We start from the raw sequence: 25,492 nt of genomic DNA on the forward strand, positions 1-25,492 counted from the left end.
AATCAGCAAACCTGTGGAAGTAAGTAACTTCTGGAAGTAACTTTTGTTAAATATAACAGCTAAATTTTACTGATGGATTATGTTTTGAATTGCATTTCTTAACATGCAGCTGTGATTTGAATGATAAACAAGTGATTTAAACAGCACTTTAAGTTTTCTTAAGGCTTGCTAGTAAGCATAAATAACTATCTTTTGGATAAAAAAATCACGTGGTTAAAAAATACTTTGAAGTTACCCTTTTTGAAAAACTTTAAAGTGTTTTTAGAAAAACAGTAATTTACATACTTTTGATTGAAAGGGTATATAGATCATAGTATCTATATTGATACATAGTGTTATAAATACAATATCTCTAATTCTTCTATAGTCTTGCTAGTCTTGCTGACTTGACACAAAGTTCCTGAGTTGGCTATTTCTGTCGAAGCTGTATAGACCTAATGTAGTAGATCTTACCTTCCCTGCATTGTTTAATCCAACCCCTTGCAGCTTGGTTTGGCCTGATGAGAGCTGGTCTGAGTTGGCAATTTCAGGCTGTTAAAACTTTTCCTAGTGGTTAAGACTTTTAAGTGTTAGAAGAGCACAAAAATGGTCGTAAGATTACTTTGGCATACTTTCTTAATTCAAAGTTATGGTCTACAACTGATACTTCAAATTTATTTAGAGAAAACAGGACTTCTAGTGGCAGAATACAAATTATTGCAGTGATGGAGAAAGCAAATTTAACTTCATTGCTAAAGTGGTTGAATRCTTAGCGCTTTTAATAAGAAGCCTTGTGTGTGTTACAGAGAATCACAGAATGGTTGAGCTTGGAAGGGACCCCTGGAGATCATCTAATCCAACATCCCTGCTCAAGCAGGGTCACCTGGAGCATGCTAGACAAGATTGGTTCCAGATATTTTGAGTATCTCCTTAGAAGGAAATTCCACAATCTCTCTGGGCAATTCATTCCAGGGTTCTGTCACTCTTACAGTAAAGAAGGTTTTCCTCATATTCAGGCAGAACTTCCTGTGTTTCAGTTTGTGCCTGTTGCCTCTTGTCCTGTTGCTGGGCACACTGAAGAGAGTCTGACCCCATTCTCTTGACATCCCCCCTTAAGGTCTTTGTAGATGTTGGTCAGATCCCCCCTCAGTCTTCTCTTCCCCAGGCTGAAGAGGCCCAGCTCTCACAGCCGTTCCTCATAGGGCAGATGCTCCGGCGCTCTGATCATCTTTGTAGTCCTATTCTGGACTCTCTCCAGTAGCTCCATGTGCCTCTTGTACTGGGGACCAGGGAGCCCAGAATTGGACACAGTACTCAAGATGTGGCCTCCCCAGGGCTGAGTAGAGGGGGGAGGGTCACCTCCTTCAAACTATTGGCAACAGTCTTCCTAATGCACACCAGCATACCCTTGGCCTTCTTGGCCAAAAGGCCATATTGGTGGCTTGTGGACTTGTCCACTAGGACTTTCAGGTCCTTTTCCAGAGCTCTGCAGAGGCCCTCATTGTCAGAGAGAGAGACAACAGAAAGCAACTTAACCGTTTTTTTTTGTTTTTTGCCTCGCAGCTTGCTATATTTTCTGTTCCTTTTGAAAGCCCGCATAGGATACTCCTGTAGTGTTCTTGAATTGGAGTTTAACTCCTTTCTGCTTTTATTGTTTTGAGGAGTTTTGAGATGGGGTGTTTCTGGATGGGTTTACTGCATGATATTGCAGAAAGCTCTTTATACAGCAGTTTATACATAACTGTTAATGTTTTTGCACTTTGGTCTTAAGTATGCAAAGCAGTATTCATCTGGAGACACAATTAGCCTATGTAGATTTTACATTTAGATTTTTTTTGAATTGCAGTTTTCTGATTTGTGACAATTACTTTAAACACAACTAAAATTTCTCAAGTGGCATTTACTTTCCTTTTGGAGGTTCTGGAAAGTATCTTGAGAGCAAGCCTAGAATGAGAGAACTTTGTAAGGTAGTGAGCTTCAAGAAGGAGACATTACCTTGCTGAAGTGCTTACCTTGCTTCCCAGTGCTTTCAGCCCCCAGTCTCCCAACTTTCAAGATGAGGAGGTATCAGGAGATGGGCACTGGGACTGATAAGAGATGGCAGGGGATGGATGAAGTGTAGTTGTATCATTAAGGTGAAAAAAATGAAGGGAAGAAGACAAAAGAGTGGCTGGTTGGCTAGATAAGAGTTTTGGCAAACAATAGAATATAAAAATGACAGTTCATTTTACAATTCCAGAGTTAATAGCCTTAGTTCAACTGGTCCTTTATCAAACACATTTGTACCAAACTTTTTTTTTACCCTAATGTGGACGCTTGGGAAGTTATTAAAAGCAGAAATGAATATTCAGAGTTGTTCTGCTTTTTGCTATTCAGAAACATAAATAAGTTTTCTTTGGAAAACATAGCAATGACAAACCTGTGACAAGCAGACAACCTTACTCTCAAAATCTGCTAACATTGCTTACTCTCAAAAGAAATCAGAGAATTTAAAACAGAAGCCAGTAAAGTAAGTGTGCTTTGGCCTGAATTAGTAGTCCATTGTTGTTGTCCATAACCCCATAAGCGTTTGTGTTCTCACATCTCATTTCTATACACCAAACAGGCAGAGCTGGAGGAACTATTCTTGGGCTCTGGTTTCAATTATTGCAGGAATAATTGATCTGAAAACTTTTTTTTCTTATTACTCTTTAAAACTCCTCCAGAACTTTTATTTCTTCTCTATTGATGTGGAACTTCCTGCAGTTTTATTTGTGACCACCTTCCTGCTGATTTTTTTTTCTTTCTTTTTTTTGTTTTCTGGCATCTTGTTAGCTCAAAATAAGTAGAATATGGTTAATTCTTATTTCTTGGCCTGTGTTTTAGAAGACTAAGGAAACTTTTGTAATTCCCTCCAAMGTGAGATTTGTGAATAAGCATGACTGAAAAAGTGTATTGTAGGTAAGATCATGGCAGTGTATCATACAATCTTGATGTTTGTTGTTCTGTAGTAAAAGTAGCTCCCAGATACAATTATGTGATTGCATGTGCTTTTTCCATAGTTGCATTTATTGTCATTTTAAGTCCTTTGATCCATCTTTGTCCTTGGTAATTTTCAAATGATGGGGGATCTACCATATAGCACAGGCGATTAGTAGTTTGTGAGTGCATGAATGTTTTTCATTAGTCTATGACTTTGAAATTACCTATGGTAATTACCTATAGGTAATTTCCTGTATGTTGCTATCAAATGCTTTTCTAAAGTCTACACTGGTAACGCCAGCTGATCATTGTATTTTCTTTGCCTCAAGAAAAAAAGATGTTTTTAAAGGAGAAGGTCATGAATCTCTCAGTATAATCTGACCAGTGATAGCCTACCTTTATGGTATTTTATGTTATTACCATCTTCAGCATTCTGCAAAACCTGTTCTCTGGCCTTGCATGTACTGTTAACTTAATGGCGCCTTTAACCTTTTTCTGGTAGAGAAGTATATGAAGAGACAGAGAAAAAAAAATGGTGATGGGGAAGCAGGCTGGCTTCACTCATAGCTGGATTGGTGTGGAGCACCCTATACTTGTGGTACTACTGAACCTGAAAGCTTTCAAGTGCATGTTGTGTGCCAGTGTTTGTAAAGCTATGGTGTCCCTTTTCCTCTATGAAAATGTCTCCGTCAAATTTTCTCATATAGAAGAGCACCTACTTCTTTGTGCTGTTATTCTTAAGAGTGTCTTGCAGATGAAATACATTTTCCGGAGTGAATTCTCCCTTATGGAAACATACTTTCCATTTTTGACTGTTTACACTCTGTGTTTAGTTTCTCTGAAGGTTTGTGACCAATGGTAAGAGAACAATGTTCATATGCAACTCTGCCTCTACTCTTTCCTCTTGTCTAATTAGACCTTTCCAGCTGAGATTATATATATACACCTGTGCTTGTTTGTCTCCTTGTTCTTTTCTTTTCTTTTCTTTTCTTTCTTTCTTTTTTTACTTTTTTTTTGGAAAAGTACAAATAGGAATTTCAGTCATAAGTATTAGGATGATGAAGTTTGTGGAAGAGTTCTAAGGAGCTCTAGAATAGAGTATTATTGTGTGCTTGTCCACCCCAGTTTGTTTAGAGGCAGCAATCTTGCAAGGCACAGAATAAATAATCTCTTCAGTTTAACTTGTTGACTTTGGAGGCGTGGAGCAACAAAAAGGAAATGCAGGGAATTTCAAGGAATAAAAGGGTAGTGAACATTCCTGAAGGATAAGGATCTTACTAGAGGAAACCTTCTTATATCTGAAACAGGAGGAACTTTTTCATGTACAATAAACCCAAGCAGGCAAGTTTCACACTGCTTATGTATTGATACTACCAATATTTAGGGTGCAAATTTCAAGTGCTCATTGGCTTTTTCATGATTCTCCCTGTGTTCTCACATGTAAACAAATTTGGTAGAAACTATATCTATCTATCTATATAAATTGTTTTACAGTTAAATAACTCCATTATCTTTGACTATAGTCTTAATTAAGTGCTTCTCTACAGCAAGAAGACTGTTTTTATTGCTTGTTTGGTCTGGGAGTCTATAACCATGCAGAATGGTTACAGTTATTGCCCATTTATCTTTGTTATAGAATTGAGGACTAGTAAAAAAATTTACCTGTCTAATTTAGAGCTGTTATCTTTGTGAACACTTTTGGAATAGGTCATTTGCCTAATTTAGGGTTTTTCTTTTTATGCCTCTCCACTCTTCCTTCACCTTCCCACCAAAGTGTGTGCGTTTTAGTTTTCACACATGCCTCTGGGGTTTTTCATCCCCAGCGTATCAAGAACAGCAAATATCTTGAATAAGTTTCTGCGAAGAGGATGATAGAGCCTCATTTTGGAGTAAATTCTGCAGACTTTTTTTTTTTTTTCTCCTGTATGACAGATATTTATAAATACTACTTTATAAAGTTTGTAGGAAAAAAAATAGTTTGTAATGCATCTGTACAAGTAGGAATCAGATTTGTATGGCTGTTTTTCACTTTTCTGTATGGAAGAAATTATTCAGTGTACTTCTGAAAACAAATGCTGATGACAAAGATCCTGTAATCAATGTTGTAAATTATCTGATCAGAAAGAACTCAGTTATTTGACTGCCATTTTTAAATGTTATTAAATCTGAAGATTTTTTTTTTTTTAATTCTTTGACAAGTATAGTTTTATTGACCAAGGTGAAGTCATCTTGTGTTTGTTCTGGGTTTTTTGCACTTGCAAAAGCTATTCAAGTGTCTGGCTTTATTGACAAATTAAGTTTAAAAAATAGCACTTTAGAATGATAAACCTTGTAATCTAGTTATCTCTGTTTTACAAACAAAGAACAAAGAAAATTGTGAATGATATTCTTTCTTTCTGTTTTTCTTTATATTAGGATAATTCTAAAATTACTTTAAATTCATCTGAAAACTTAAATCTCAGTATTTCAGCAAAAAAGTACAGTAGCACTTTAGATGAGTTCTTACATCTCTTACTCTGACATGTTTTAAAGCATGATATAAGCAGTGCAGGTTCAACATTTATTTTACCATGTTTATACTTGTTAGCTCTCATTATAAATTCAAAAGTATTTGAAACCATATGCTGGAACTATTACTGAAATAGTGTCAGGAACTTATTTAAACCCAGACCAACATACATAGTATATAAGACTAGAATGTGACACACAGAATCAACTTGTATTTTTGTGTTCAACTGTTTTTGTGTAAACAAATGCGATGACTGGTTTAGCAAATTACTTTCAGTTTTCACCACATTCTAGTTAGTGTGACTTTTCCTTGAGTATGAGAAAACCCAAAATATATACCTTAAGTTTTCATCAGTTTAGCCCYTTTGAAAATTTATATTTGGAGCCATCTTATTGGGCATATGTAATTTTTAAGTTACTGTAAAAAGTAGAAACTCTAAAAGTTGCAGAAAGCATGTGGGGAAGAATGAGAGGGTACGATAGGCTTTATTTATGAAGTATTTTAATAGTCCTAAAAATAGTGACTTTTCCCTCCATGAATGTGGAGATGAATGAAGCGGGCAGAAAGTTTCCTTTATATTAGACGTATGAGTGAGTGGGAAATAGAGGAGGAGTGGCTGCATTTCTCTTGGGTAAGCAAATGGTGATAGGAGTCCTGATGAGAGAAAAAAGAAGGATGCTTCTTCTTAAATAGAAAGAACTTACTAAAGTAAGTGGCTCTGCTGTGATGAGGTTTGGTTGCCAGTTTGGAGGATTTGTTAGTTTTCTAAGTTGATTTTGAAAGATAGTGTTTAAGTGTGCTGTTCTCTCAAGTCTCATGGCTGGCTGAAGCCTCAGACTAGTTGCTCTCTAAAGGACTGCTACTTAGCAAGCGGTGCAACTCATGGTGGAAATGGTGGAAAACTTGTGTTAGCACAGCTACCAATTACAGGAAATCATATTTCACTCAGCCCTGGTGAGGCCACACCTAGGGTAGTGTGCCCAGTTCTGGGCTCCGCTGTAAGACAGGGAGCTACTGGAGTGAGTCCAGCAAAGGGCTACTGAGATGACAAAGGGACTGGAGCATCTCTCGTATGAGGAAAGGCTGAGACTGTTGGGATTGTTCAGCCTAGAGAGGAGAGGGCTGAGGATAAATCTTATCAATGCATATAAATACCTGCAGGGAGGGTGTAAAGAGGATAGGACCAGCTTCCTCTCGGTGGTGCCTAGTGACAGGACAAGAGGCAACAAGTACAAACTGAAACACAAAGTTCTGTGTTACCCTAAGGAAAGCTTTTTTTGTTATGAGAGTGGTTGAACACAAGTTGCCCACAGAGATTGTGGAGTCTCCATCCTCAAAGGTATTCAAAAGCTACCTGGACATCGTCCTGGGCAGCCTGCTTGAGGTGACCTTGCTTGAGCAGAGAGGTTGGACTAGATTATCTTCAGTGGTGCCTTCCATCCTCAACTGTTTTGAGTCTGTGAAGTTTACTTGAAGACTGAGGATTTCAGCTTTATGGTGATGGGCTTATGTTTTAACAAACAAAATGAAACAGTGGCATAGTTGTCATACTTGAACTTTATGCTAGGATTAGCTAACAAAACTTTTGTGCTAGTTTTTGGTGCCTAATCTGGTGTGTATTAGCGCTTTGTTATTATGATTTAGGAGGAGCATATAAAACTACCTTTGCCCAAATTAGTACTCACTACATTCAGTATTAGTGGCATGTGCAGAGTGGGTGTTTTCAGCTGAATTGTCTATTGAACTAAAAATATCAGTAACAAAATCATAATTTCCCCCACCAAAATCTAGAAATTTAGAAATATTTCAGCTTTTTCGGGTACTCTTTAACTAAGTGAAAAGTTTAATGTTGACCAGTGGTTTTTCTTTAAATGTTGCTTTAATAAAGAACTTTTAATTTTACACAGATAAAGTTTATGCTTGTTGTTATCTTGAGTAGCTGATTAAAAAGCTTTGTGTTATGACTGATAGAATAGAACAGCTGACTACTATTTTGCCAGGGCAGGGAGAAGGATTGAAAGGTARCTTTTTAGTAAAGTTTATTTTTGTAGAAACAAGAGCTGGACTTCTTTCTGAAGTCAGTTGAATAGTTTGACTAAAAGCGGGTCTTTGGCACTGTAAACGTGTCTCTCTGTTCTGAACTAGCTATTTGCTTATGAAGGCTAGACACACAAATTTCTCAAGTTGGAAAACAACAGTATATTTTTTAAAAAATATTTTAAAATTATCTTTTAATACTTCTAAGTTGTATTTTAAGTTTGTAACACTTTAAGTGCAAATTGCATGATTTGAAGCAACCATTTACGTGTCACTGGAGAGTTTATCCATCCTCATGCACAAGAAGGAAAAGAAGTATTAAGAGAGAGAATTTATACATACCGGACAAAAAGAGAACATCAATAAATAATGGCAAATAGTAAATAAAGTTATTATTGTAGCTTTATGTCTATCTTACAGAGTTCTGATTTTGTGTTTATGGAGTAGCCCTCCAAGGATCATCTCTTCTTCTACTCTCTAATTTTATGAGTTATGGCTTTTTTTTCTTTTCTTTCTTTTTTCTTTTTTTTACGTATTTAAGACAAATTCTCACTTTCCAGATTGTAGGTTGAACTGTTTCAGGTAGACAGTTCCCTCAGAACTTCCTTTTTCGAGGATCTATAATGTCATATATGATATCTCAGTCCCTTAAATCTGTTCTTCTCAATGTAGGACAATCATTAGAAGAATATTCTTTACGGATATACATGATGTTTCACTATGGAGAAAAAGGCCAAGAAATTCACACTTTTAGTAAGTTAGGTTGAATGCTGGGGACCTGAAAGTAGGAGACTGAGGAAGTGAGAAGGAGGAAAGGAACTTTCTTTGCTAAAGYGAATAGCTTCTAAAAACATTCTCTCCAGTTGCCGACTGTATGCATAGCTTTAATTCATTTTGGAGAAACTATAAGAATAACTTTTGTTGTAAACTTTTTACAAAGTTTACATTTTTAGTTAGCATAAAACTTGGATAAACAAATTGCTAGAGAGCAGTTTCTAAAGTTTTTGAARAACTTGGTAAATTATATTCCTTCCCTCTGTGAGTGCTGAGCCATTTACAGGAATGCCAAATTTGAAATTTAAGTCTACTATTTTTGTTTGCCTTCTGTTGCCCTGGTCAGTCATGGGTACTCTGACCGCTGAATTCATGGAGGAGAAACCCTCTTGGGGAAAAAACACATCATATAAAAAGCCATGTTAAATTAAGCTATTAAAAGGATTTGATTAATAAATCTTGTTACCTGGTCTGGGAGAAGTTCCACAGYACTGCTTTAGGTGAATATTGGAGAAGTGTTCTTAAAAGCTGTGACTTCCAGTCTTTCCCAATAGAAATACTTCTTGTGCACAGTGTAGTTGTACTTCAGCTTATTATTTGCCTTCTCAGTGGGCAAGTCAGTCGTGAATGTACAGCTATCTAACTTTGGGTTCTGGGTAGTCTGTAAGGACTGTTTAAGTAAATTTTATGTTATGAAAATATGGAGGATAAGCCATTCTTTTGCCCAAAGAGATTGTAATTCAAGACTTTATAAGAATGCTTTACAGAAAATAAATATGGTGGAAACCATAGTAAATGTTGGCGTATTCCTTTGTTAATTGAAGTGTACTCTTATGACTGTTTTGTGTTACATCAAGACAGTTATGAGGAGGAATTATAAGATAAAATATTGGAAGAGATGTTAAATTTAAATCAGCTTTTGTGATTTTTGGTTTTCTGCTCTTTTTTTACTATTAGGAAGTTGACAATAGCTTTTATATTAAAACATAACTGCTTTTATTTTTTTTTACTTTATAGAAATCTGAAAATGAAGGGCTAGATCTCTTTGTGGTGTTTATTCAGTGCTGTATAACCAATTGGTTGATCATTTTGTACTGCTATCTCTGAATATTTTCATCACCTTTCAAAGATGAAAAATGCTGTATGATACAATGTAATTTCTGTAATCATTCACAGTGGAGTTATTAGTTCAACTATGAAAAGTCACTCCCATTAAAAAAAAAAAATCATTTTTAAAAAAAAAACCCAAATAACTAAAAAACTTGTTATCAAGCCCACTAAGTTTCAAAGGTGCAAACCTCCTTCTGACTAAAGTCTTAGGCCTATAACAAAGCATTCATGCTTAGTAGAAGTATATGCAACAATTACCTACAGATTCTTTGCTATGTATTCTACAACAGCACGTTTCTGGGATAGTTGCATTGTAGAGTTTATTTAGTATCCTTACTAAAAGAAAAAGACTCTCRGAAGCTTTGTTCAGAATCTTCATTAACAGTCTTATTCTAAAAACTTCTGTGAAGATACGATTATAGTTTTCTTCATGAAGATTTCTTTGTGAATGATGCTAAATGTTAATACATGAAGACTAGCCATAGCAACATTTAACAAGTAGGATGTTTTTATGTTTGCCCTTGTTTTGTTTCAGTTGCTACTGTACTGGGTTGTCCTGTTCCTTATGTGATACAAAAATGACCAAATCTAATAGAAATGATTTGAGTGCTTTTTTACCTGGTGTATGCTATTATAAAAATATTTTTGTTTTTACTTAGTTTACTGTAGATGAGCTTGCATGTCCAGTAGATAGGTGGTCTGTTTGTTTATACTGAATGGTTGCAGTACAAGTTAATTACAACATTACTTGTTTATTACTTATTACTTAAATTGACTCTGTTTTGTTGTAGCAGAAAAAGAAAACAAAGGCATTAAATCCTCCAATCCGTAGAAACTGGGAAAGTAATTACTTTGGGATGCCCCTACAGGATCTGGTTACACTTGAGAAACCCATACCTCTGTTTGTTGAAAAATGTGTGCAATTCATTGAAGATACAGGTAAGATAGCATTTTTGGAGGAAAGACTTTTACAATAACATAATAAGTAATGCCTCTCATCTTACGTTTTAAAGTACTTCTAGAATATTATCTTTTAGAGCCTTACTTCTAGAATGTTAAATTATTGTGGGAAAATTCCATTTTGAAAAAGGAATAATTTCTATAAATTGTATACTTAATGTGACTGTGTGGTTGTTTTTTTCCCCATGTATACAAATATTTGATCTGCCCTTGAACATGTGGAATTCAACATTTATGTAATGTAATTTTGAGAACTGACTTTACTTTCTAACCACAGCTGAATTTTAACCCAGTGGTGTTCTAATCTTGCATTTCTTACCATTTCTGGTATATCTTATTTACTATATTAAAAAAAACCCTGAAGTCCACTTTTYCCAAGTTTAGAAAACAAGTATTTCATACTATTTAATCAGTCAATGGGCTTTCTTTTTTGCAAATAAAGTTAGATTTGCATTTTAATGTGCTGCAAAAGCAGACAAGTTTCTTCTGTAAATATTGTATATTGCATAAACAATGATTTCTACATGAAAAATGCTAAGCAATTTATGTAAATTCCAACTTGACTTCTATGAGGATTTGTTAGCTTAAATTTATGAAATGTGCTCTGTGAATGTATGTGGAGTTTTTCTTTGTTTTAATACAGTGTGGTTTATGGTACTTCATTTATTTTATAATCTTCTTGATCTACTGCAAGTAAAATGTTAATGCATATGTTTTCATATTATGGTGCATCTTTCTGGATTTAATTTTGTATACTTCTCATCTTTCTTCCTTCTCCATGGTCATGTGTTTGACCCCTCTCTTGCTTTCAGGCTATTTACTATATGGCCATGAGGCAAGTAAGATCTCATCTTGCTAATCCAACAGAGAAGCTTGTGTTTGACAATGGGAAGTTGTTTTGAGGTTTGGTGTTTTCCGCTTAGTGTGTAGATCTTGCTTACTCTGAAGTTGGATGTTTGCTAGATTTGAGGCAAGGGAGGGAGTGGAAATGAGTGGTTGGAGCTGAAGAAAGAGCATTCTGTTTTGGTGGGTGCGTGCTATTAGGTATTGTTGAGCATAAAATGAAGTACTTTCACCAATGTTTTCTTAGTTCTGTAATACAACTTTTGTTGGAAAGTGACAGTGTTTTAGCAGGAGTAAAACTGAAGGATTTTCTTTCTTTAATTAAAATTAAGTTTTACTGCCATCTGTAAGAGTAGTAACCCCAGAAGTACTACTGGTGGTTTTTGAAGATTTATATATTCTGCATTGTTACGATAAAAAAACCTGGTGAAACCTCAGGCACTGATCTTTTGAAAGTCAGAGAAGTAAGTATAAATCTACCTTTAACCTTTCTCTTTTGCTGATTCCTTGCCTAGAGATAAGAATTTCTTTTTGTTGTTGTTCCTTTTGTTTTCCTCATCTGACCCAGGAAAAGGTGGGAAGGAGAAAGAAGGGAAAGGAGTAATATAGTGGTACAGATCACTGTAAATATATCTTCGGTTTGCTGCTGACTGTAGAGGGGAAAGAAAAGAAGGGCGAGTCACTATCTCAGTACTGTGTTATTTAAAAATGGCTAATGTGTTCACTATTTTGTAGTAGACCAAATGAGTTTTTGAAGAGTCTGTAGAATCAAGAAGTTTATCTTATGTTTGAGAATGTTTAATTTAGTAAGAATACCTTCAAACAACAAAATTAAATCCAGATCTAAAGAAAACTGCTTAAATGAATTACTATCTGTAATCCATTTTGACTGTGTGGTAGACTTTCAAAACATCCAGTATTTAATCTGAAAAGTTTGGTTTACCAGCTTGTGGAAAAGAGAGAATTATAGTAGTAGTAGCGTGGGAACTTGATTTTTTTTTTTTCCTCTCTCTCTTTTTTTTTTCTCCCCTAAATCGTCAAATAACTCAGGCAGCCAGAAGATTTAATGCTTACTCTCCTCTAATGACCTGTCTTTGAGGAATAAGATGTTTAGTCAAGCTGCTGACTTTTTTAGACTGCCAGGATCTTCTTACAAGTGCTGACTCAGGACGTACTGCTTTTCTTTTAGCTGGTTGCTTGTATGTTTGTTCGTTCTGGAATGTTGCTGTGCAGGTACTGAAAGCAGGCGAACTTTTAATTCTAGCTATACCTATAAGCTGCACAAATACTGTGCATTCTAAATGCTTTCTGTGTGACTGTTGRAAGAACAGTAGTTGTCCTAGTGTTTCTCTTTATCACTTGGTAAAGATGGAATAAAAMCTCTTTGAAGTATGTCACAGTTTCTTTTTGTTCTCCTACATTGGATTCTATGCAAGTAGTTCTTGGTTGCTCTTTTCAACTCTTATACTTGACTGTGGGAGCTTTGTTTTTGATTTGTCTTATTTCTGTGTTGATACTATATTCGAAGAGTGGTAATACTCTGTAGGTTTCTGAGATTCAAGCCTTGTTGTTGTCCAGCCTCCTCTTTTGATAGAGCCTCTCTGGCTTTGAGAAGTGTTCATGTTCCAAGGGAATGTTTCACTTGCGTGCCTTCATATCCTGTACTGAAATAGAATGACAGCATGACTTTGGGACKGTCTAATAGTAAAATCCATGCAAACACCTCTGGATGTGATTGGCCTGAAGAAGGCAAGCCAGGATCTATTAGTTTTGGACCCAGGATCTATTAGCTCTGGACTAGAGTCCAGGACACCACTCCCATTGTGATAAAGTTATTGTATCAGCTCCTTGGCCCTGGGGAGTCATTCTGTATTTCAGTTGTCCTTCAGCAAGTCAACTTGCTGTCATTACTAACTGAACCTTCAGGCACACTAGTCCAGCACAACTTTGCTGAGTGTCCTACTTCTTAGGACCTGAGTTGTCAGAATATCATCTCCCCTTTCTCTTGTCTGCTGTTTTACATCTTTTTGAACATGGACGTGTTCAAAAAAGGAAATAATCATCTTTCTTTCAAGATCTGTCCTTTCACTCCTCAGAAGGTATTAGTGGAAATGTTTTCTGGTAATCACTTTGCAATACTCTTTATAATCAAAAAGTACAGTCTGTTCCAACTCTACTTGAATGAGGCTAATCAATATATTTTTATTGCATTTCTATTCYATGGAAAGGACTAAATTTAGTTTTTTCTTTTAAAGTACTTTTGTGGTGTTCACATCCATGAAGACTGTAGTGTGTGGGGGTGATTTTTTTCTTGGTGGTGGTGTTTTTTTGCCTTGGCTTGTCTGTTTCTCAGCCATGTTCGAGGCTTTGGAATTGAAAAGTATTTTCAAATCTCAGATTKGACTAGATGAAAATCTCAGAAGATAAAGTTAGCGTTTGATTTGAATGCCTTAATTTTTTCATCATATGTCAAATTTTTAAATTCTGGGAGTATGAATCACCAAATTACTGTTTTTGAAAAGTAGTCCTTAAACCATTTATATGTTGTGATTTGTTTAATCTTCAAGAGGTGCTTGTGTCTCCACAAAACTCAAGCAAAGGCTTAGGTTTCAGATTTGAAAAGTAAGAAAGTCTTATTTAAAACATATATTGAAGCATATGTATTTCCTGTATTTTGCTTATACCTAAGCAGTGTACTTGTGGTGTTTGGTATCAGCTTGGTTCTAATCTTACAGAGTTTGGAAAATGTGACTTGTAATGCTTCTAAAGAATTTTTTGTTATTCTTGAAGTTTCTTACAATTAGGAAGGAACAGTTGCTGTCTGTGGTCAAATCTGGTATGTAGTTGATGATGTGTGCCTCAGTTCTCTGGAGGTAATAGTTTTATATCAAAAGTAGTTAAGTTTTGACCTTATTTCGAATTATTTTGTTTTCAGAGCCTTTTTTTTCCCCTGCTTATTAAAAAGAACAAAAAGGAAAAGGGAAGATTTTGTATGTATAATATTTCTCAGGTACTCTATATTCCAGAATTATCCTTTCTTGAAAATAAGTCCTTGTATAACCTAGATGTTACAGGTAGGGAGGCTACTGCGGGGGGGAAGCAGACTTTGGGATAAATTTCCATTTGTATTATTGGATATAGTGTGTATTGCGGCTGAACTGCAGGTTTTGCATGAAGATATGRTTAATCTCAAATTGAAAGGATAATCTTAATTTTTAAAATACCCTGTATCCATCTCATGAAACTATAAAACTGTGCTTTGTACCCTCTCTTGTGGGTTGTGGATGAGGTTAAAAATAGTGCAGTATGGAACGTGATTTTTCTCTGCTTTGCTCTGGATGCTCAGATGGGAAGATAGGAAAGTGTCCTTGAAGATTCTTATTTCAACGTAAACTGTAAAGAATAGAGAACATGCAGATAATGCCATTGAATGTTCCTGTTTTGTCGTGCTGTTTCAGAATAGTTTCACAAAGAAAAACGTGTACCTCCAGTAGAAAAAGGACAACTTAGAAAAAAGGAGCTGAAAAAATTCTGTAGCCTTTTCTGAAACAGTACATTTTTCTTTTGAAGGAGCATATTGATCCTGTGCGGATGAAAAAAGATCTAGTGGACAGAAGGAATCATAGGTCAGGGCACAGATTTTTTTTTTTTTTTTTTTTTTTTTTCCCGGTTAGGTTGGTATTTTCCAGGAGTAAGTTTTATTCTGAACTGATTTTTTTTTTTGAATCAAATAACTTCTGTTTTTCAAAGATGATTGAGTGCTTGCATCTTCTTGGATTCTTTCTTGGATGGCAATGAAAGTAGGAACTCTGAAGGAGGGAAATGGTTAATGCTTAAGCAAATCCAAACCAAGTAAGCAGTAAACTTTTATTAGAACCTCTATTTCAGTAACGAAGTGTACTGTTGTGATACTACTAATACAGAGCAGGAACATCACATACTATTTCTCTTGTTGGAACATAGTGATTAAAAGAAAATTATGCAACACCAGGTAATTATTACCTTAAATTTACTAACTGTTACTTCTAGATAAGGAATGAGGAAGGCTTGGCTAAATATCTTAAGTTTATTTGGATATTAATACATTGTGATTGTGGGAAAATTCTTCATTTATCCAAGACTTAAATTTTTGACTTGCTTGAAATTTAGCAGAATGAGTAATCTCATTGTTAGCACTCTTTTCTATAGGTTCATTGATCAAGATAAAATAATCTTGTAACTCTCAGGTAAGTAACTTGGTGGTGGTGAGCTATCAAACTTTCCACTAAAATACTTATATACACTACTTACAGAGAAACTACGTTCTGGTGAAGATCTTGTGATCTTACTTGAAATTTTTTTGTGGAATATACAGATTTTTACATCACTGACACAGTGTAGTGTAAAAGCTGCTAATGTTTGTATGCTTTTACCAGTGTTACATTCCTCTTAAATCTGTATATAATGAGGGGAACTACTTAAACTAATTCTTTGACATTGGTTATTTTTAGTTATGGTCTTCCAGAAAACRTATTTTGATGGTACAGTTATATTTGGCGTCTCTTACTGTTTTGTTCTGATGGACTGTATACAAGGTCATTTTGTTATCATTTGAAATAAACTTTTCAACTACATTGGTGTTCTGCAACCTAGATTTATGGAAATGTGTTCAGCAGAGAAACAGTGTTACCAAAAAGACTAAATCCCTATTTCGCTTTTTAAGAAAATTGTAGTGGCTGTTCTAGTAGAAACCAAATGGCAATTATGGTAGCAGGCAAAAAAAAATCCTTAGCTTTTAATTTTTTTCAAATTCTAGCTGATGTAGGTCATAACGCTTTTTTAGTACATTTTATTTTTCCAAATTCATGTATTTAAACATAGGCAATAGAACTGAGATACAGAAAGCTTTTGAAGCCAAACTGTTCATTAATAGCATCAATATCATGAGTTGTGTTTTGAAATTCTGTGACACTGCGGTTCTTATGAATTATCAKGTAGACAATAAGGAGGATTATCTGCCAGATTTCTCTAATATTACATGAAATTTTAGGATATTGTTTTTTCTCTTTGGGGGTTTATTTTTTGTGTATATTGTTAAGTKAATGGGATGCCTTTGTGGAAGTACTTAGTGTGAATGACTTACTCCATCTTCTTTACTAAGTAAGGAGGTATCAAATTAATATTTTGAAAACTAGCTCAAATTTCCTATTTCATAAATTCAGTGTTTGGCTATGTACAACATATGTACAACAGTATGTTTTTAATAATTTATTAAGTAATTCTTGTGAGACAAGGAAGGCCATAAATTAGGGAAAGCGCATTTGACAGTGTCAAGTCTGTTTTGATGTCTGGTGGAAAGTCTCAGAGGAGAGCTATAGGTGAAATCAGAAGTTGTGTACTTCGTGTGTGTGTCATGATTACTGCTTTTGAAGCTTTGTGTATTCTTYTAACACTGTTAAACTTACAATTTCAAAAGTAATGTGAGTAAAAGACTACTGTCTTCTGTGAATTTCCCTTTCATCCAGGTTATACCCACGTCCCTTATTTCCAAAGAATATGCCCTGAGACCAGATKTAGACATAAAAGGGGACAGAGCAGAGGTCAAAGAGGCAAAGAAGGGGGTAGAAATAGGGAAGGAACCACATGAGCGAATGAATTATTGGAGCCACATTAGGTAAAAAGGTTGATAAATCATTGAAAATATATTCATAATGACTCTAAAATCCAGAAATTCAAGATGGATGATCTCTTCCTCTTTTTTTCTTTTGCTCAAAGGGTTTGAGAGGGCTAGAGGTTAACTTGTAACAATTCTGGGTAGTGTTGAGAAAACATTGTGACAAGAGTAGCCTCGGTTAGCCCCAGTGTCTGGGATGTGGCATTGTAAGGGTACAGTTTCATAAGAAGGAGTAAATCAGTGTAACAGCCAGTAACCTCCAAAATGGGATGATTCTCTCTTGCTGCATACTTCTGCCACTCTTCATGTCAGGCGATTGTTGGACCTGTCTGTAAAGCAGTGGAATTCAGTATTTTAGAATATTACCTCAGCAAAAATTGATCAGAGTCCTGCTGTTTAGTGTTACATCTAGTGAATTAAGGATCAGTTAAGTGTCAGAATAAGTGCAGAGCAGAGAGCAGGACTATGCAGCTATGTAGGAGCAGGTCAAGGAAGCAAGTGTGAAGAACAAGCAGAGAGTTACGAAGCAGAAAGTTGGACTGATATCTTTCAATCTAAACTGTCAATTAAGTTGGCTCAGGTGCCWATGAAGGTATATGACTAGCAAAATACATGTAGCCTGTGATTCTGCGATGAGAGGTTCTGGACAGACACAATAGAGTTAGCTGTTCTTACAGTACAAGATTTACCGTCATCAAGTTTGTGAGCAATCCTGTAATGGGAGGAGGAGTTAATACACTCAAGGCCAGGGCTGCTGTTCAGGGGAACGTTAGGCTGGAGGAGTGGGATGACAGCAACCTCATAAAGTTCAGTGAGGACAAATGCAAAGATTAAATGCCTGCAATAGTACAAGGGAGCTAACTGGATGGATCRCAGCACTGATGAAAAGGATGTGGGAATTCTCATGAGGAGAAGGCTAAACATAAGTCAGTAGTGCATCTTGCTAGTGATGAAGGCTGAGGATGTATTTGACTGTACCAATAAAATGGTAGCCAGCACTTCAACAGAAGTGATAATACAGAAAAGTAATCTCATCTGAAATACTGGGTGCCCTAGTTCAAGAAAGTTGTTGACTAACTTGAGTGAGACTAGCAGTCACCAAGAGGGTCAGGAGCTGGAGCTCATGACCTGTGAGGAGAGGCAAAGGGAACTGGGCTTGTTCAGCCTAAAAAGGAAAGCCACCTAATTGTGGCCTTTCCCTACCTCTGAAAGGTTACTGAGAAGATGGAGCCAAGCTCTTTAATGAGGCATATGGCAGAAGACAATGGTCGTTGAAATAGGTCATCCAACTGGATAAGAAGAGGAAAAAGGAGGATTATTGAAGCACTGGATTAGGTTGTCCAAAGAGGCTTTGGACTCTCTGTCCTTGGAGGTTTTTAAGACTGGACTGGACAAAGAGACTAAGCAACCTGGTCTGAACTTAGTTTTGACCCTGGTTTGAGGAGAAGGTTGGACTAGATGACCTTCTGAGGTCCCTTCCAACCTGAGTGAATCTGTAATCACCTCAGGACTTGAGTTTTGTTGTTTAGGATTCTCTTTGTGTTTTGCAACTTTGGAATTAGTCAACAGGGAAGAAACCTTGCCCACACTCAAACGGATGAAAAACAGCCATCAGTTGTTTTTCCTAATAGAAGACTGACTACCTAATGGATGGAGAAGAGCACACAAAACATATTAGTGTGTGAGAATTGCTGAAAACTGTAAACAAATGTTTTGAAATAAATATTCATGAACACGTTGTGCACTTGTGCTGTATTGCTAATTAAGATATCTCTTCAAAGAGAACATCAGGGGAATTATGTAAATAATTTCTAAACAATGAAGATAAGCCCAAGATGTCAATGTCTTTCACAGAGTACTTCTGATTATGCTGCCCCTCTTCATCCTCTCCCTCCCTCCAGGCCCAAAGCTACCAAACAGTGAATATGCTGGGGAACAATGAAATTAAAGTATCTTCAGATCTGTCATCCGTTTCTTAATGAGATAAAGAGTGCACCTACCTTTTCTTTGACAGATACAGAGCAAGTGAATTGCTGTTTGTCATGTCATATTAATTGAAGTGTTTTATTCTTTTGTCAAAGTGAACATGCCATGAAATACAAGATTAAGAGTAACACTTCATAAAAAGGTTGAGAGCTTGTTTAATAATTGGTTAATGTAAATTATAGAGCTATTCAGCTTTAGATGAGAGCTTCCTGGTTTTGAGGAGTCTTTCTAAAACTACTGGTTTTTATAGTACTTAGTGTTTTGGGTTTTTTCTATATTTCAATATTCTATGAATTATTTCACTACAAGAAGCAGTAGTGTTTTATTTGCTTTTTGAGTGTGTGAATTGAACATCCTATGAATCTTTAAATACCAGTGTTCATATGCACAGATTGAGTGTGTAGGATTTCTAATATACTCTGTATAAGTGAATTTGGTGCTAGAGTTTTCTTACTTGAAAAGACTTTGGATTACTTGCACTGTACACTACCCTGTGCATATGGGAATTGCCATTCTGGACTAGTCTGACAGGTTCATTTAATTTTGTGTCTGGGTAACATACAGGTTAAGAAGAGGGACGCTAGGCTGATCTGCTGAATAAAGCTATGGAGTGCCCTAGATTATACAATTTACAAAAGTAATTGTGGGAGTGATCATCTTATCTGTTGTAGTGGAGCCTGATTTGTGAGAAGTTGTTACTCAACCAAATGATAGCATATTTGCTGTCACTTAAACCATTTTCTGCCTTGTGCCACCATACTGTAAACTCACGGTTTTTGGTTGTGTCAATGAGTAGTGCTCAGGGTTTTTTGAAAGCAACAGTTTAGATGCCTGCTTATACAAGAAGACTCTTGGCTATGGATTTGGAAAGCTAAATGAAGGTATAAAAGGTATAAATGTTTTTGTTTGTTTGTTTTGGTTTTTGTTTGGGGGTTTCTTGAAAACAAAATATTCAAAATTTACTAAGGTAGCCTTGATTGAGCCATTAAGGAGAAGTGTGAAATGTGGATGCAATAAAATGGAAAAATTACATTGGAAGAGCAGATAGCCAACGAATGAATGGGTGTAACTTTCCTAGTACCATGAAGAAGTTAAGGGCGTTCTATGCTTTCTTCCATATCTTTGGGCATGTTAACAGGATTCCTAACATCTCTGTAACTTAAGACACATACAGTACCTCTTTTGTCACCACAGTCTCTGAATGGACCTGGTAATGTAATAGGCATTCAGTTACTAAGCTGTGATGGTAAAGAGCCAAGAAATTTCATAGAGCTCCAAAACTTTTAATTAAAAAAAAAATGCTATAGAGAGTTAGCATATAGCTAATGTTGCACTTGTGAAAGTATCTTGAAGAGTTACGGAATTGTAAGCTGCTTGTATTCCCTAATGGGCTCTAGATTAATGAAGAAAAAGATCTTGAGTAACAGTGTGATTAGCAGAATGGACACTTCCATTCACTCAGTAGCTGTGGGCAAAAAAGGTAGCAAGGTGATAGGACATTAACAATGGAAGAGAGAGAAAGAGAGAGAGAGAGTGTGTGTGTGTGTGTGTGTGTGTGTGTGTGTGTATATATATATATATGTCAGTAAAAAGAAAGTATGTATATATGGTATAATGTCATTTACCTAGAATGCCAGTTGTAATTAAAAGGACTCCAAAACACACAGTAAAACAGGGGAATGATGTAAGCCCTGCAGAACTGTTTCCTGGGGCTTTCTTCCCCATGTCATGAGGATAGGCATGAAAATGATGTGATAACTTACTTTAGAAAAKAAGTGAGGAAAAGTGGATACCAAATTTATAAAAGGGAAAGTGCATTAGAAGATTCTTTGTCTTGTTAYATAGAAGTGTATTTCTCCATGAAATTAATAAGTAAAAAATTCAGAATGAATTCAAAGTGGTTGGTTTTGTTAGTGTGTTATTGTTTGCCAAAAGAAGTTGTTGAGCCCAAATTGTAAAGGTTTTTTAAATTTATGTTTTTGTGGGTATCAAACCCAAGAATTTTCGTATTTAATTATTTTTTTTAATTGCAAGTAGCAGGTGTGATAGAGATCATGAAGAGGATCATGAAAATTATTCCACAAATGCCTGCTCTTAGGTTCTTGACATCCTACAACATGGTTTTCTCTGGTTTACACTGAATGGAGTAKTGGACATAGTGGACCACTGGTATTGTGCATTTTTGTAATCCAGTATCTCTGTAATTTTTTTTTTTTAGGCATTTACATTTATAGTCCTGCTTTTGATATCTGAATTAGTAATTTTGACTAGCTTTGTCATGCTCTGTAGGAGGTACCTTTCTAYATGAATTTTTTTCTTCTTACTAAGGTTTGTGTACTGAAGGCCTGTACCGTGTAAGTGGAAACAAAACAGATCAAGACAACATTCAGAAGCAGTTTGATCAAGGTAATGATATATTTTATTATTTAAAGCCAAAACGGAGCTTAACTTCTCCATAGATTTTTATTATAGATTTTTAATAGACAGTGCAAGGTAAATGAGTTGGATCTCAGACTGGCTTTTGTAATGCCCTGGTATATTGTATTGGCATTGTCCGGGATATAACCAATGATGCAGTGTCTAGACAAAGGATGGGGAAGCATTTTTGTAGCCAGCGAAAGCTGGTTTTAAGTGTTGTGTGTGGATTTCCTATGTTACATTCTAGGGTTTAAATGTAGTCTGAACTGCTCCTGGTTTTATCAGAGTGCTACTTGATTAGTTTGATTTTTTTTTTTTTTAAGCGTTTCTTACCTACTTCACAGGATATTTGTTCTGTAACCTCTCAAATTGCAGCTATTAGTTGTCTAGCTGAGATATTGCATCTTAGGTTAGTAGTTCATTGGTCTGAGGCATTTTTTTGTTTTTTGAAAAAAAAACATTCTTTAGTGAAATAATCTAGATTAACAGTTAAATCTTGATAATGAATTTGTAATATTATCATAATGCTAGAATATGCTGGAATATGGTTTGTAGATTATGCTGTTTATTTTGATGTCTTAAAAGAGGGTTTATGTTCTTGATTTTATCTTTCAAAAAGAAAAAACTTTAAAAAATACTGTTGGATGTTAATCATGGTCCATGAAAAAATTCTTCCTAGTAAAATTCTTACTAGATGATAAGCCAAATATATAATTTTTTTAATGCCATATTTGTGCTGTTCTAGATCTGTTTGTCTGAAGTGCTGGGTATTCTTCAATCACCTTAGTACAGGTTGTTTTAGGATTTTATACGAATTTGACTTCTTGAGAAGTAAACTTGTTTTCAGAAATTCAACTTTGCAACTTTTTAGTTGAAATATTTTAGAAGATYTACAGCCTGTGATGCTTCTACTTACTGCTTTCAATTAAAAATTATGTAGTATTCTAAATCTCAAAATTTTCAGTACTCCCGTTACAAAGCATATAGCTTCTGATATTTGGGAATCTAGCAGTAAATTRTATGGTCATGTGCAACCAATGGCATATTCTGTTATCTGTGCTTAAAGGGCTTCAAATATGGCCACATGAACAAGGTTACATTAATTCTAAAATTATTCAAATATAYCAGTTATATTTTTTTAAAAATCGGGGAAATGGAAATGGAATTTAAAATTTATTATTGGGCAAAAGTAATCAATTAGGAGCCAGTTAAAGTCAAATAGAAAATCATTAAAGTCCACATGGATCGTTAAACAACTCTTATTTCCTATAACAACTTTAAGTTCCTACTCTTGTGTCTTTTTTCTTTTTTTTCTGTCAGATTTTCTCCTATTTGATTATATTTACATGTGGATCAAAGTGATGGCAGTTGATCCACTGGTGCGTATTTTCATGTGCTGCTTAACAAAAGTTGGGCAACATTTTCATTTTTATATTCTCAGCAAATTCTTACTTTCATAAAATACTGTGAAGAATGGCAGCTGTAGGTTTTGCTTACACTGCTGTTTAATTCTCTCTTACAGATCATAATATCAGTCTCGAGTCTATGGAAGTGACAGTAAATGCTGTGGCTGGGGCTCTTAAAGCTTTTTTTGCAGATCTGCCAGATCCATTAATTCCTTACTCTTTGCATCAAGAGTTGTTAGAAACATCAAGTAAGTAATAAACGATTTTGTCTTTGTCGTCTTATGTTGTATTGATTGCACTTACTATAATTTTTAACTCATTGTAAATTGAAATAACTCTGCATTGAAATAATTTTTTTTAATTGCTTAGGCATGTGCACTTTATATTTAAAATTAACAGAACTGTATGACAAAATAAGCCTATTACATTTTTTTCTAAGTGGTAGTTTATTATTTCCCATTCTCCCAGAAAGTTTAATTAGAGAAATCTGTGTTTCATTATGTATTTGCTCTGCATGTGATGAAAGTTCTTGGAAGTGTGTTTCCGTTGGTAATAGGAAAAAAAGATTTTGCGTTCATGAAATCTTGCTTTCAAAGTAAGACTTTAGAAATGAGATGTCTGTGGAATATTATGATGTTTGTCTTAAGATTTTTTCAAATTGTTTTCAAACTCCTTATAAGTTTATAAGAAATGGTTAATTCTGTTTCTTAAAATATTTTTCGGATCCTTCAACTGAAACCATGACTTAACTGATCTTATTTTTTGAAAGTATCTTTTTTTTTTTTTTTTTTTTTTNTTTTCTTGGGATCATTTTAGGCAATTGCAGCAAACCGTTTCAGAAAAACAGCTATACGTTTTTGTAGGATACAGCTGTGACATAAAGTATTACCGTTTTTGTTCAAAACATGATGATATCAGTGTAACCCCAAAAGTTGGGTCATGACATGACTAATATACATTCTGTTAGAAATTGTCTATTTGTGATTGATCTCTGTAAAAATGAATTTATGATGTTTCTGAGATACTCTTCAAGCAGATCCTGTGTTTAATATAATTACAGTTAAGTGTTATTTCATCTTAAAGCACATTGGTTGAATTTCAGTCAAAACATACAGTAACTTTATTTCTATAGAGCATAAGTAGGGTATTAATATTTTAAAATGCTATTAGTATTGCTTTAAATTTTTATTTGGGACATATTGGAGCATATTTAATGTCACTTTGTGCCCTCATATACCAGATGTCTTTTTAGTAATGCAGTCATGCACATAATTTTTAGTAAAATAGCAGTGAGCTTGTATTCCTTCTGTKTGTGAATCATCATGGAATGCAAGTGCAAACTGCAGCATGTTTAGTTCTTCAGTGTTCTAGTGGTATTTTCCACAAGTGGTATAATAGTAGCATTAGTTTTCTGTAATAATTAGTTTTACTCATTTAGGTTTCAGRTTCTCAGAGATGAGTGGGAAAGGCTTTAATGGTGACATATTATTTAACTAATATATTGAGCTTAAATAAGAATTGAAGTCTTTCTGTTTAAACGAGCTTTCCTTCTCAGTAGGATAGGTCAAAAATGTAATTATGTACAATAGGAATTTATGGAAGATAATTTTGAGAGCGTGAGTGAGCTCTAATGTTCCTCTATATGCAAATAATTTCAGGATAATGTGGGTTCATCCAATCCTTATACCTAGGCCTGCAGCTTGGTTGCAGGAGAGTTGTACCCCTCCCCCCCAAAAAAATCCTAAGGTTTAGAATTTTGTTTTTATTGACAAATTCTGAGTTAATCTGAACTCATTTGGTTCACTTCAAGTTACAAAACAGTATCGACTTATAGATAGCTTGAKATCAAGTAGCTCTATACGTTGTAATTTTTTTATAATGTGTTATTTTATTTCATAGTCATTTTCTTTGTTTRTCTTAATTATCTTTGAAACAAATAATATTCCCATAGTCTGTGAAAATTTCTTCTCTTTTTAAAAGTGTATTTAAAATAGCTGCATCAGACTTGCTTGTATTTTTTATTATTTGACTAATTGACAAGCATAACATATTCTAAGTTCATGGGAATGCCTTCCTTCCCCAAATTCTTTATAGAATTTCACTCTGAATAAATAGAAAATGACTCTATCACATTGTTATTTATCGTTCTACAACCCAGCAGTAAGTTAGTAAAATGATTTTCTGCTGTTAAACACAGAAAAATAATTCTATTTAAATACAGAAAAATCTTTGTATGTGTTACCTCTTGCTATTAGAACATAATCTATACAATAACATATGGATAAGAATTTTATAGACTATTTTCTTACTTTGTATTTCTCTGTGGTTATTTTATATGTACCTTTATAGTAGGAAAAAGATTTAGCAACATTTTATTCAGTTTATCTTTCTAAATGTATGATGAAATTTCACTTTTCTCTGTAGAGATCCTGGATAAAACAGAACGACTACATGAGTTAAAAGAAATTGTGAAGAAATTCCATCCTGTGAACTATGATGTCTTCAAATACATAATAACACATCTAAACAGGTTTGGTATTTTTTCTATTAATTATATTTGATTTATAAAAATTGCAAACGAATATTTGTATTAGTAAAATTAATGGACTATCAAAACTGACAATTTCATTTTGCATTGCTCATCTGTTAGTATAGGTGTTGAAAATGAAACTAGTAGTTAAAAAGGCTGATTTGAAAAGGTCTCACAAGAAAATACTGCGTGGTCTGTTCTCTGATTTTATTGAAGTGTAAATATCTAGTAACATCACTACTGCAGAGATGTAAGAATCTCCGCTATATGTAATAAAAATGATGAAAGGATAAATGTACACCTCATTTACAAATTTCTTTGAGGAG

The 25,492-nt window shown here is 34.9% G+C and overlaps 1 protein-coding gene across 1 annotated transcript in view; it reads left to right on the forward strand.

Annotated features, from left to right (window-relative positions):
* Nucleotides 1–25,492, forward strand: part of ARHGAP5 (Rho GTPase activating protein 5) — a 45,229-nt gene that overhangs the window by 13,243 nt on the left and 6,494 nt on the right. The window contains 4 exon segments of the mRNA XM_085301680.1: nucleotides 10,162–10,309; nucleotides 21,141–21,218; nucleotides 22,753–22,884; nucleotides 25,061–25,166. Coding sequence (XP_085157806.1) covers nucleotides 10,162–10,309; nucleotides 21,141–21,218; nucleotides 22,753–22,884; nucleotides 25,061–25,166 — 464 coding nt within the window.

The sequence above is a fragment of the Rhea americana genome, unplaced genomic scaffold (genome assembly GCF_003343005.1).
Source record: "Rhea americana isolate MKP2758 unplaced genomic scaffold, rheAme1 scaffold_18, whole genome shotgun sequence".
Lineage (NCBI taxonomy): Eukaryota > Metazoa > Chordata > Aves > Rheiformes > Rheidae > Rhea > Rhea americana.